Source organism: Citrus clementina, unplaced genomic scaffold (assembly GCF_000493195.1).
Source record: "Citrus clementina cultivar Clemenules unplaced genomic scaffold, Citrus_clementina_v1.0 scaffold_1, whole genome shotgun sequence".
In the NCBI taxonomy this organism is placed as follows: domain Eukaryota; kingdom Viridiplantae; phylum Streptophyta; class Magnoliopsida; order Sapindales; family Rutaceae; genus Citrus; species Citrus x clementina.
This window is the reverse complement of record NW_006263303.1, coordinates 1955568-1969657: the sequence shown is the minus strand read 5'-3', so window position 1 is coordinate 1969657 and position 14090 is coordinate 1955568. Positions and strand designations below refer to the sequence as shown.

General features: G+C 43.1%; 3 protein-coding genes across 3 annotated transcripts in view; all 3 read left to right on the top strand.

Annotated features, from left to right (window-relative positions):
- Window positions 1-338: 338 nt before the first annotated feature.
- On the top strand, window positions 339-2577 carry LOC18054781 (pentatricopeptide repeat-containing protein At4g21065). Its single transcript, XM_024178129.1, has one exon. The coding sequence runs from the start codon at window positions 424-426 to the stop codon at window positions 2224-2226; it is 1803 nt and encodes a 600-aa protein (XP_024033897.1). The 5' UTR covers window positions 339-423; the 3' UTR covers window positions 2227-2577.
- Window positions 2578-4877: 2300 nt separating this feature from the next.
- On the top strand, window positions 4878-5798 carry LOC112101649. The gene has a single exon (XM_024192460.1). It carries the CDS (start codon window positions 4878-4880, stop codon window positions 5718-5720), a length of 843 nt encoding a protein of 280 aa, XP_024048228.1. The 3' UTR covers window positions 5721-5798.
- A 7467-nt stretch (window positions 5799-13265) lies between these two features.
- LOC18054780 (protein NRT1/ PTR FAMILY 6.2) overlaps window positions 13266-14090 on the top strand; it is an 8148-nt gene continuing 7323 nt past the window's right edge. Inside the window, exons 1-2 of the mRNA XM_006450394.2 lie at window positions 13266-13462; window positions 13571-13673. Coding sequence (XP_006450457.2) covers window positions 13460-13462; window positions 13571-13673 — 106 coding nt within the window. The 5' untranslated portion in view covers window positions 13266-13459. The remainder of the gene's footprint in view (window positions 13463-13570; window positions 13674-14090) is intronic.

Here is a 14090-nt window from a genome sequence, read left to right as displayed (position 1 = left end):
TTTATAGCTATATTATGTTTTTATGACAAAATTAATTATACCTTTATGCCAATGTTAAAATTATACGACAAAATTATTTTATTATACTAATTCTGTAGATTATACGACTTGTCGATTAGACCTTCATATTAAAGTACAGATTTTACGATGTGTCGGGTGAGTTTTATTTAAACAACAAGATGGTTTATGTGTTATAAGTGATAAATTCGAGTGCCTTTTTATAACTTATAAACCTACAAGGATGAGTTTGATAATTGCCTAGCTAAGTTTTCTAAGTATTGATTTCAAAATTAAATAAATAAAAATTGACGGGAAAGAGGTTTAACAACCGAGCGTGGTCGTTAACTCTTCTCTTGTACGCCAATAATGACTGATAAGTTGTGAGAGTACTGAGTTTGAACTTAGAGGCGCTAAAACCTGTAAATGAATATCGCTCTGAAAGCAAAATCCAGGCTACAGTGCAAAATCCCAATTCACGATAGAGCAGCAGAGCAAAGCTGCTTAGCACTCCTCCAATCCTGCAACAGCCTCCCTAAACTCGCCCAAATCCACAGCCGCATTCTCAAATTGGGTCTCCTAAACAACCCACTAGTTCTGACCAAGTTCACTGCTACCTCCTCCGATCTCAATGCTATAGACTATGCTACCTCTGTTATATTTTCACCGGAATCCGATACCCTTCTCTATGATACGTTCCTATTCAATACTATAATAAGAGCTTATGCTCAGATTAATAATTTGAAGACTAATTCTATTGAGTGTTACAATCTGATGCTTGAATATGGAGTTTCGCCCAATAAATTCACTTACCCATTTGTTCTTAAGGCCTGTGCTGGCATTGGTGACTTGAATCTGGGCAAGTCTGTACATGGTGCTGTGTTAAAGTTCCAGTTTGGTGATGATATTCATGTGCAAAACACTTTGGTTCACATGTATGGAAGTTGTGAAGGAGGGATTGAGTTGGGTCGTAAGGTGTTCGATGAAATGTCTGAACGGGACTCTGTTTCATGGAGTGCGATGATTGGTGGGTATGCGCGTTTAGGTTTGTCTACTGATGCTATAGATTTGTTTAGGCAAATGCAGATTTCTGGTGTTTGTCCAGACGAGATTACTATGGTTACGGTTTTGTCTGCTTGCACCGACTTGGGAGCACTTGAGGTTGGCAAGTGGGTTGAGTCTTTTATTGAGAAACAGATGGTTAATAGAAGTGTGGGGCTGTGTAATGCTTTAATTGACATGTTTGCTAAGTGTGGTGATATTGATAAAGCTTTGAAGCTGTTCAGAAGCATGAATGGGATAACTATTGTTTCATGGACTTCTGTGATTGCTGGTCTGGCAATGCACGGTCGTGGTTTAGAGGCTGTGGCTTTGTTTGAGGAAATGTTAGAAGCTGGAGTGCCACCTGATGATGTTGCCTTTGTAGGATTGCTCTCTGCTTGTAGTCATTGTGGGTTAGTTGACAAAGGCAGAGAATATTTCGATTCAATGAAAAATGATTTTGGCATTATACCTAAAATTGAACACTATGGATGCATGGTGGACATGTTATGCAGGTCTGGACAGGTGAAAGAGGCACACGAGTTTATTCAAAAGATGCCCATTGAGGCAAACCCTATTATTTGGCGAACAATGATTAGTGCTTGTTGTGCCCGTGGTGAACTCAAGCTTGCAGAGAGCATTACCAAACGGCTAATTGGAAACGAACCTATGCATGAGTCCAACTATGTACTGCTTTCCAACATATATGCGAAATTGTTACGTTGGGAGAAGAAAACCAAGATAAGAGAGGTGATGGATAAAAGAGGGATGAAGAAGATACCAGGGAGCACTCTGATTGAATTAGATAATGAAATCTATGAATTTGTGTGTGGAGATAAGTCACATCATCAATCGAAAGAAATATATGAAATGCTTGATGAAATGGGAAGAAAGATGAAGAAGGCTGGATATGTTCCCACTACATCAGAGGTGTTGTTGGACATAAATGAAGAAGATAAGGAAGATGCTTTAAATAAGCATAGCGAAAAGCTGGCAATTGCTTTTGCCCTTTTGAAGACACCCCCTGGAACTCCTATAAGAATTGTGAAGAATTTGCGAGTTTGTAACGACTGTCACTCTGCTACTAAATTCATCTCTAAGATCTATAATCGAGAAATAGTTGTGAGAGACCGGCACCGCTTTCACCATTTCAAGGACGGGTCATGTTCATGCAGAGATTTCTGGTGACACTAATTTCAAAGTCAGGACTATTGTTATATTTATTGAAGCCATAGTTGTCTGACCTAGGTAGAGAATTGCATGAAAGTTACAGAGGGTTCTCTAATGCGACGATCATTCACCGGAAAACATACCTGGCACAATATTTTGGTTAGGGCAGGAATTTAGACCATTTTGTTTGAATTTTTTCCCCCGTTTCCAATTGAGCTAGATATTCGAGAAAATATGGTGCACAAGAGATCATCTGAAAATCATCAAAGATCGAGGCTCAAAATTCTTCATTCTAAAATGGCTTGTTAATTGTTATGGGTAGTGCTTAAAGTCCACCCAAATGGTGCTTTACGGTTAAGCGCGGTTTAATTGGAAACAGAATGTACACATCAACAGTTATGTTTGTCCATTTTTACAAACCAATAAATCTGAAACAATTTTTTATTCACATTTAGTGGATATATGATCTGGAAATAATCATGAAACTGGACAGAGTTCACTACATTTCTGATGTGGACCTGGAGAACTGGAACTTGTCAAATTTTCATTATGTGCAGCAATTTCTATTTTGGATAGGTACAATAAATAGATATCGTTTAACCTTGGGATCAGGCTACGGTGCCACTGTTGCACCTAAGGGGAATCCTTAACCTTGACTGTAACTTCGCGTAAAATCTTGCTAGAATCAAAGGTTCATGATTGAAAACACCTGAAAAGGTCCATGATTAATCTGACCGTACGGTAGTTGATCATTATGGCTCTTTTGACATATACCTACACTGCTTATAAGCTGGCTAGCTAATTACTGTTTAACTCTCTCCAGGTTCCGCAAATGAGCTTTGCGAAAGGGAGTTAAGATTGGTCCTAGTAGAATGTATATTTAGAATGGAACATTCTGGTGATGTCGATTACCCAAAAACTCTATCCTCACAGTACTGTGCCACGTGCTCTATGTCAAAAGCAAACTACAGGCAAAGCATGTGCAGTTATTTTGACTTGATTAGGTGACAGTGGCCAGCTGGAAAGTTATGCAATTATCGACCACCGTTTTCATCCAGCAGCTGCTGATTGGAAAACTCTCCCCTGCATTTACCTGTTAAATCTGAAAGCTTCAACTTGAAGCCCAAGCTTGATCTTAATCACTTTTGCGTTTCAAGTAGCAATGCAGCAACTTGTGCCGATGCATTAGCTGAGTATTAGATTATAGTTTAATGGTCATCATATCTCGTAACCTTATCATACCAAATAAACTTTTGCATTATTTACAAACACCATTACAGGTGAACTAAGATTTCATATCCACCGTTCAGAATATTCTATTGTGCCCACTCTTGTCAACTAGCAGCACCCACCTTGGACAATGACGCGAGAGTCTCATCGTAATCTTGTGGGGTATGATTAAGAAAGATGCTGAATCTTAATTGTAGAATTTGCTAATGCTGTGACATTTTAGTGATGAATTATTAAGTTCTATTACTGTTTTGCTTACTTGCTTTTATCATGTAGACCGTCAAGCATTCAACAAGACAATAGTAAGAGCTGATCCCAATTTTGTAGTCAAAGATTACTTTTTTTTTTTTTGAGTGACAATGATTTCTTCTTCTTTAAACTTTTTTACCATGTCCACCAATTACCATTGCTACTACTGTTTCTTTTTATAAGTAAAAATAGAGAGAAATAAATTAGAAGATGTGGCTATATCGTATCAGAGTTGATAATAGATTATGAATACATAGTTGAGTTAGGTTACCGTCTGTCAATAACTTTTCAGCAATTGTTTCATCTGGTAAACACTTATAGCTGTCAGTCAAAAAAAAAAAAAAAACCTCAACGATAGCAAATGACTTTTACTTTAAGGATCCCCCTAAGTTGCGTTTTGTGTAAGATACAACCCGTGATTTAACTTGTCAACCAATAAAAATATGCCACGTGTACGTGACACTAACGAAATTGTAACCGACTGAAACGGTTGGAGACAGATCGCCAAAAGAGTCAACCAAAAAAGTACTTTCCATAGCCGGTTGGAAAACGAAAAATGATGTCGTTTCGCAATTAAATTCTAAATAATAAATTAAGAAGACGCCTCTCTCGCTCCCCCCATCTTTCTCTCGTGTTGATGCAAGTCTCGACCAAATGCAAATTTTGAAAAGAGAGGCAGGCGTAGTGTTGCGGACCGCCCAATTCGCTAGCCCAATTGCCCCAATTTCAGGCTAGAGAGCCAACACAAGGCCAAGAGTGCTAGCTTGGCCCAATTCCGGAAGGTTCTAGGCAACTCTAGCACATGTGAACATGTAAATATTCTAGAATACTTTATACAATTCTAGCACGTGCAAATAGCTAGGAAATTGTAAAATACTCTAGAGTTTGACCAAGTTTGGCAAAGTTAGGTGAAGTTAGGCAAAGTTAGGCAAAGTTAGGCAAAGCCTCCCCTATAAATATGGGATGGCATTAAGCATTTGCATCCAACAAGCATTGTAATCTCTCTTTGTGCAATACAAGTTTCCTTGGCTCAATTGCTCTCTTCTCTTGTTCGAGAATCTCTAGGCTTACTTAGCAACATTCGGCAAAGTTGTCTAAGTGCCGCACGGGTTAGCTGCGCAAAACACTCATCCCGTGACAAGTGGTATCAGAGCTAAGGTTTGCACGCACGCAAATTAACTCACGAAGCAATGGCCAACCCTTCGAACGTAGCACAAGAGAGTGTTGTTGGTGTGGATGTTCCACCGGAACCAAGCCGTGGCCGAGAGGGAGAACGCGCCCAAGGCAAGACTCGCGGCAAGTCCAAGGCCCTATCCGTGGATGCGTTGGAGCCTCGTGTAGGCACTCTCGAAATAGCATTGTCCGCCGCTCAAGATAGCCTCGTGGGATTGGAGGAAAGAGTGGATGGTCTCGAGGGAGAATACGCCGAGTTCACGGTGGCCACAAAAGCTCTCATCCATGAGCAAGCGAACATTCTCCGAGGTGAGTTTCGTTCTTTCCACGATGAGTTGCTCAAACTTCGTAGTTTTGTTCAGGACGAACTACGTGCTGTCCGTGCGGAAGTGGATGAAGTCCGCTCGGATTGGACATGGCACAAGCGCACACTCTCCACAAGTCCAGCTTCCGCAAACTCGAGTGATGCGCGCCGCATTGACGTGCCAAAGCCCGACACCTTCGATGGCACACGCAATGCCACCATCGTGGACAATTTCCTCTTTGGGCTGGATCAATACTTCGATGCCATGGGTGTCCGAGATGAGGCATCGAAAGTGGGCACTGCACCCACCTATCTTAGAGGCGCTGCACAACTATGGTGGCGTCGCAAGCATGGCGAGATGGGCAAGGGCATTTGCGCCATCGACACTTGGGCCGACTTCAAGCAAGAACTCCGAAAGCAGTTCGCCCCAAGCAATGCGGAGAAGGAAGCGCGAGTGCGCTTACGTCGCCTCAAGCAATCGGGTAGCATTCGGGACTACATCAACGAGTTCACTACCCTCATGTTGGAGATAAGCGACATGTCCGACAAGGATTAACTCTTCTACTTCCAAGATGGCCTCAAGGATTGGGCCAAGACCGAGCTTGATAGGCGTGGTGTTCAAACACTTGATGACGCCATTGCCGTTGCGGAGTCGCTCACCGAATACTCTACCCAATCCAAGGACAAAAAGGCCAACCAAGGCAAAGGTGGGGGAGAGAGTCGCAAGGACAAGGGCAACAACCGCAAAGATTGGGGGCAGAAAAAGCCGCCTAGCAACAAGAGTTGGCAAGGAAAATCGGAGGGTAAGAAGGAGGCGCCAAAGCCGCGAAGCCCATGCTTCATATGCAATGGTCCTCATTGGGTACGCGACTGTCCGGAGAAGAGGTCGCTTAATGCTCTTGCTGCCCAACTCAAGAGCAACCCCGCAATGTCCATGGAGGAACCCCAACTCAGCATGGGTTCTCTCCAACGCCTCGGCGCACTCAATCGCCAACAGCCCGCACTCGTCAAGAAAGGGCTCATGTATGTAAGCACAAAGGTAAACGGTCAGTCCGTTCGCGCGCTGCTAGACACGGGAGCAACACACAATTTCGTGTCCGTAGACGAGGCCAAGCGCTTAGGCCTCAAGGTCACCAAGGAAGGAGGCACAATGAAGGCTGTGAACTCACCCGCCAAGCCAATTGCGGGAATCGCACAAGGCGTGCACATCACACTTGGTACGTGGAGCGGAAAGCTTGACTTCTCCATCGTGCCCATGGACGACTTCAAGATGGTCCTCGGCATGGAATTCTTCGACCAAGTCCATGCCTTCCCACTGCCCGCTACAAACTCCCTAAGCATCCTCGACGGGAGTAAAGCATGCATGGTACCCACGGAGCGAGGCAAGTCCGAGGAGAAGACACTCTCCGCCATGCAATTCAAAAGGGCTTTCAAGAAGGACCCAAGCTTCTTGGTCTCCATTCGGGAACTAAATGAGGAAGGAAATAGTGGAACGTCGCCAAACCAAGTCCCTCCACGAATTCAAGCCGTCCTCGAAGATTACAAAGATGTGATGCCTCCAGAACTTCCGAAGAAGCTCCCACCTCCGCGAGAGGTAGATCATGCGATTGAACTGGAACAAGGTGCGAAGCCACCAGCCTTGGCACCCTACCGCATGGCGCCACCCGAATTAGAGGAGTTGCGGAGACAACTCAAAGACTTGCTGGATGCAGGCTACATTCGCCCCTCAAAGGCCCCATTCGGTGCACCGGTCCTCTTCCAAAAGAAAAAGGATGGATCGCTGCGGATGTGCATCGACTATAGAGCGCTCAACAAGATCACTATCAAGAACAAGTATCCGATTCCCTTGATTGCGGACTTGTTCGACCAGCTTGGCAAAGCGCGGTACTTCACCAAACTTGACTTGCGCTCCGGGTATTATCAAGTACGCATCGCCAAGGGAGACGAACCGAAGACAGCGTGCACAACAAGGTACGGGTCTTTCGAATTCCTTGTGATGCCTTTTGGCCTTACTAATGCACCCGCCACATTTTGCACACTCATGAACAAGGTACTCCAACCATTCCTCGACCGCTTTGTGGTCGTGTACTTGGACGACATTGTGGTGTATAGCACCACACTCGAGGATCATGCCCAACACTTGCAACAAGTCCTCCAAGTACTTCGAGACAATGAGCTCTTCCTCAAACTAGAGAAGTGCTCGTTTGCCCAACAAGAGGTGGAGTTCCTTGGCCACAAGATTGCGGGCGGGAAGATCATGATGGAGAATGACAAAGTAAAGGCCATCCTCGATTGGGAGCCTCCCTCGAAAGTACCCGAGCTTCGCTCATTCCTTGGGCTGGTGAATTACTACCGCCGCTTCATTAAGGGCTATTCAGCCAAGGCAGCACCCTTGACGGATATGCTCAAGAAAAACAGAACGTGGCATTGGTCCGAAGAGTGCCAAGGTGCATTCGAGGAGTTGAAGAAGGCAATTTCGGAGGAACCAGTCCTCGCTCTTCTGGACCACACCAAGCCCTTCGAAGTTCAAACGGATGCCTCAGATTTCGCCATAGGTGGAGTCCTTATGCAAGAAGGCCACCCAATAGCGTTCGAGAGTCGAAAGCTAAATGACACGGAACGCCGCTACACGGTGCAAGAAAAGGAGATGACAGCCATCATCCATTATCTAAGAGTGTGGCGACATTACTTGCTTGGCTCACACTTCACGATCATGACGGACAACGTGGCGACAAGCTACTTTCAAACTCAAAAGAAGTTGAGTCCGAAGCAAGCACGGTGGCAAGATTTCCTTGCGGAATTCGACTATCGGCTAGAGTACAAACCGGGGAAAGCCAATGTTGTTGCGGATGCTCTAAGCCGCAAGGCAGAATTGGCAACACTTAGCATGAGCCAACCGAAGTCCGACCTTGTCTCACGCATCAAGGAAGGCCTCCAACAAGATCCGCTAGCAAAGGATTTGCTGGAGAAGGTGCTCGAGGGAAAGACAAGGCGGTTTTGGCAAGAGGAAGGCATTCTCCTCACCAAGGGAGATCGGCTGTTCGTGCCAAGGTGGGGAAACTTGCGGAAGGAAGTAATCAAGGAGTGCCACGACTCTAAGTGGGCTGGTCACCCAGGAATCGAGCGCACCACCGCACTAGTTCAAGCCTCGTATTTTTGGCCGCACATGAGGGACGACATCGAGGCATATGTGCGAACTTGTCTTGTGTGCCAACAAGACAAGGTGGATCATCAACTTCCAGCGGGACTGTTAGAGCCGCTACCACTAGCAACAAGGCCATGGGAGAGTGTCTCCATGGACTTCATCACATCGCTGCCCAAGTCCGAAGGTTGCGGTAGCATCATGGTCGTTGTCGACCGATACAGCAAGTATGCTACATTCATTGCCGCACCCGTCGATTGCAAAGCGGACGAGGCAGCCCGCCTATTCGTCAAGCACATTGTGAAGCTTTGGGGAGTTCCAAAGAGCATTGTGAGCGACCGAGACCCTCGGTTTACTGGGCGGTTTTGGACGGAGCTCTTTAAAATGTTGGGGACCGATCTCAAGTTCTCAACAAGTTTCCACCCACAAACGGATGGGCAGACCGAGCGCATTAATGGCCTCCTCGAGATGTACCTGAGGCATTATGTGAGCGCTCACCAGCGGGATTGGGCGAAGCTACTCGACATCGCCCAATTTTCTTATAACTTGCAGCGAAGCGAGGCTACAGGCAAGAGTCCGTTCGAGATCATCATGGGATTCCAGCCCATGACCCCCAATGCCATAGCCTCGACTTACGGAGGGAAAAGCCCCGCGGCACACAAGCTCGCCCGCGAATGGCATGAGGAAGCGGACATCACGCGAGCCTATCTCGACAAAGCCGCGAGGAAAATGAAGAAATGGGCTGATACAAGGAGACGGCATGTTGAGTACAAGGAAGGAGATCAAGTCATGATCAAGCTCCTACCCCAACAATTCAAGACTTTGCGGAAAGTTCACAAGGGGTTAGTGAGGCGCTACGAGGGACCCTTCCGAGTTGTTCGACGTGTAGGCAACGTCTCGTATCAACTCCAACTACCGCCAAGACTCAAGATCCATCCGGTCTTCCATGTGAGCCTTCTCAAGCCATATCATGAAGACATGGGAGAACCAAGTCGCGGAGAATCGAGGCGCGCACCAACTGCCGTTGTCACCGCATTCGAAAAAGATGTGGACTACATCATTGCGGACCGAACGGTTTCGAGGAGGGGCGTGCCAGCACATAGTGAGTACTTGGTGAAGTGGAAAAACCTCCCCGAGAGCGAAGCCACTTGGGAACGGGAAGATGATTTGTGGCAATTCGCTGAGAACATCCAGCACTTCAAGCACGAGAGCGCGACGAGGACGCCGCGAGCTTAGGTGGGGGAGGATGTTGCGGACCGCCCAATTCGCTAGCCCAATTGCCCCAATTTCGGGCTAGAGAGCCAACACAAGGCCAAGAGTGCTAGCTTGGCCCAATTCCGGAAGGTTCTAGGCAACTCTAGCACATGTGAACATGTAAATATTCTAGAATACTTTATACAATTCCAGCACATGCAAATAGCTAGGAAATTGTAAAATACTCTAGAGTTTGACCAAGTTTGGCAAAGTTAGGTGAAGTTAGGCAAAGTTAGGCAAAGTTAGGCAAAGCCTCCCTTATAAATATGGGATGGCATTAAGCATTTGCATCCAACAAGCATTGTAATCTCTCTTTGTGCAATACAAGTTTCCTTGGCTCAATTGCTCTATTCTCTTGTTCGAGAATCTCTAGGCTTACTTAGCAAAATTCGGCAAAGTTGTCTAAGTGCCGCACGGGTTAGCTGCGCAAAACACTCATCCCGTGACAGTAGGCTCGTAAAATCTCGCTGCTAAGCTCACTAGCCTTCCCCCCCAACAGTGCCGGCACTCCTTCACCATCGTCGATTACCAGCCCTCTGGTCCCGTTTGCGGCATGCTTGCTTTGTCTCCTGTAATCAACTTACCGATGAACAGCACCCTCTCAACTTCAGCCAAATATTCCATTTGATGCCAACACCTTAAGGAAGCTTTTATGTGTTGAATAACATATTCAGGTTGAACTATGCATGGACAAAAGATTGATTGAAAAGGGGTGCAATTCCTGAAGGAGTGAATCATGTTTTCTTATCTTTGTTGAATTTTAAACATTAATTGAAAACTGGGTTTTCCTGTGGTTGGTTATGTTTAATGTTCCCTTGAGCGGTTGTACCTTTCCTGAACTTTAAATAGAGATATTTTACTGTGATTGGTTAAGTGAAATATCTCCCTGAAGAAGCGGGTATTGGAGATCGGGGGACTTTGTAGTGGATCTTAGTGAAAGAAATGAATTAAAAATATTTGCAATTGTCTGAAAAAAAAAATTAAGAAGAAGACCCAAAACGTTAAGCAAGAGGAGTTTCATCTCCTCCAAGACCATCCTCCTCAAAATCAGCCACCGAATTTTCTACAAGCCAAGGGTCTTTTAATGCGGATGAACTTGCAAATTTAGGTGGCAGAACTTGTTTACAGATTTAATCACAAGAACGAATTATGTAACTACGTGGCAGTGAATCAGTGTCTCGTTGAGTTTCAACAAATCGACGCTGCTTGGGATGTCGCCACCTCTACCTCATCTCCGATGACCGGTCCTTCCTCGTTGATTTCAAAGTTAAGTTATTTGCTGGTTAGATTCTACTACTTGAATTCGTAAGCGAAAAGTAAGGACAGGTAGCCCATCACTTGAAACAACCAGTTCAGCCGGTGTGTCGCTTATTACTACTTTCCCATAAATTTAATGTCGTCCGTTAGATTAGATTTAGACACATTGAATGCTCAAGATTTGCCAAGCCGTATGTTACGCAAAACGTAACTTAGAGGTTGCCTTACTTTAATAGTTTGACAAATATTAAGTTATAATAATTGTAACATATATTTCTTATGTGAACTACATAAATTATAAATTTTATAATTTTATGTAGTTCATACGAAAAATGTATGTTACAATTATTATAACTCTGAGATTCCCTAATAGTTTTACCAAATATACACGAATCTTTTCTCGATAACCAAAGCTTATATTTCATGGTATACGATCGATCAATCAATCAATCACATCTGTTTGTGTACTAAAACCTTCTTCGACCTGTAATCTCATCGAGACACGCATTGTCCATACTAAATTATCTGAGACATGTAACGTGCCGTGTAATACAGGTTTAATAAAGGAGCAGACAATTTTTTAAGCTTTGTTGTCCATTTCAGGCTTTTCAGCTGATTAGCTGATAATGACATTCGCTACCTGGCTGCTGAAGATATTGTACTTTTCTCTCAATGTGTGTCAATGCCTAACCGACTAGACACCATAACTTGGCTTACATCACCTCAGCTGTACTGCCAAACCGTTCTCTAGAACGTTGTAAGGTTATGAAATTGAACACTCTTAAGACCCCTAGCTGAAAATTAGGTTTCATTTGATATTGTCGTGTTTACAGCTTTGAAGCCATAAGTTACTATAGAATAGAAAATTTAGTTATCAAGTGAAAATTTAATACACTAGCATGAAATATTTGTACTAAACTCGTTGCGCTGTAGATGTACCTAATACTTTCCTCCATTTCTTTTTACTCATTTGGAGCTCCCAAGTTGTGGCACGTTTCACAAGCTATAATCACACACATAATTAGCACATGAGCTGCAGAATTATGTAACCAAATGGGAAAGTTCCGATGCACCGCAGTTTCAAGAAAACAAATTCTTGCAGCGCATTCGCATTTCTGTAGTGGTTGGTGCATTACTGTAGTGCTTGGATTTGCTGTGCTCTTTGAATCAACTCTTCACGTTAGCAAACTGGCCTACCACTTTAAATTGCTCAAGTCACTGGACTTGTTTATTACGAATATTGCTAGGCCAACAATAATACAAGTTTCTTGGTCTCCCTTAAATTCAGATCCTTTTACGCATGCATGCATATGACATTCTTTATTTATTACTACGCAATCACATGCACAGTGCTTCTTCTTTAGCTACTAAACTCTTCTTAGTATGAATACACTTTTTGTTCCCTTCTAGAATATTCAACAGTATGCTAATTTCAACATGTATATGTTACAGCAACCCTTCTGCACAAACTGCAGGTAATAGATAAATCATCATCTTCTCTATTCACATCAACTGGCCCACACTGCGAGCTCCACCTAACCTCAGACCTCATGTACCGCCACAAAAGATTTTACCAATTGAACAACAAACAAGCGCAGCCATGAGTAGTTCAAATACTAAACCAACTTTTACGGCACAAATCAAGATAATCTGGGCTCCCAAGCACACTCTTTGTGACCTTCACTATACTTGTACTCTATCCATTTGAGGAGTTAATGATATCCCGACTGCAAAACTTTAATGATATCACAACTGGAAAACTAAGTTTAGCTTCTTCAATCTAACAATCATGAATGTAAATTGCAAGAGTTTAGAACTTGATCAAACTGATACTTTCATTTGAATGTGTAGGACCTTGCATTTGAGTGATCAGCATATGCAGTAATGTTATGGTTGAGATGTCGAAGAAGCCAAAGAACCACTTGCACATAGCATTATATTTTCGGTTAAAATTTGGCTAATTATATGAACCAATCGTTTGTCAAAGAACTTGGACTTATATTGCTGTTTAATAATCTCCACACAGGAATGGGTCACTGTTATGCAATTATGCTCTCTGCAAAAAGAAAGTACAAAGCTTTTTGTCCATATAACAGAACAAAACAAGTTACAAAAGAAACGAAGTAGTTTTTTGCCTTGTGTGGGGTAACAAAAGCTGCAAAGCCACTTAAATAAATGAATGGTATCTGTGGCTCACAGCTCTCACAACCGATTTAATCAATCCTAACATAATTGGACCTAATGACTATTCGAGATTTTCACTTTATTTTTTTTATTTTTGATTTTTCTCTTTAGATATTACCTTCCTTTCCAATGATCCTTCATCAACTAAAATAATAGCCTAACTTTCTTTTTGAAATATCTGAAAAAGAAGAAAAAAAGAAATTATAAAAAAGTAAAAGAAGTTGATACAAGTGGTTATAAATCCTATGTTACTATGTGATAAACCCAATCCTTATTAATGCCAAACGAGAGGAGGGCTTATCAGAAAATGGTAGCGGAGGTCACTGTTAAGAGGAATCACTTGCATAATTTTGTCTATAAAATCAGAATCTAGCTACTTGGGTCTCAAGACAGCTCAGTTCGCTAAGCTTTCCTCTTAGCTGCGGTTCAAAGCTATTTTCCTACTCAACTTTGGAGATATGGTTTGTCAATTTCTTTAGCTTCTAATATAACTTAATTATTTCATAGCCCTTTGTTGATCATTTGACAAAAGAGAATGTTGCCTTGCAATTCTATGTGTTGATTGCCAGGGTGAGATGGTGAGTTGGACTGTTGCAGATGCAGTAGATTATAAGGGGTTTCCTGCGGATAGGTCCAAAACTGGCGGTTGGGTTCCTGCTGCTCTTAGCTTAGGTACGGCATATTTGCATCTCTTTTGTTATGCCATCTAGCTTTATCCTTTATCAGAAAATTAACTTTTAAATTTCCTGTTGAATGATCTAGATTTCATTTACATTTATTGCGTACAAAGTTGGGATCCCTGAATGGTGCACATAACATAAGATTTATACTTCATTTTGTATTTACACCAGGATAAATAAACTAAGTTAAGTTACAGTATTGCTGCTATTAACATGCGTCAACTTTTTGTTGATCTCATGGTTATGTCATCTTTTTGTTGATCTCATGGTTTTTGTGGCCGTAGTTGTCTATTCCACATGCGCTTAACTATCTCTCGCGCAACAATATTCATCTCTGACTGCATTAATGACTGCAGCTGCTCCTGCATCAATTTGACAGCATACTTATTTTTATTTTTTATTTTTGGTT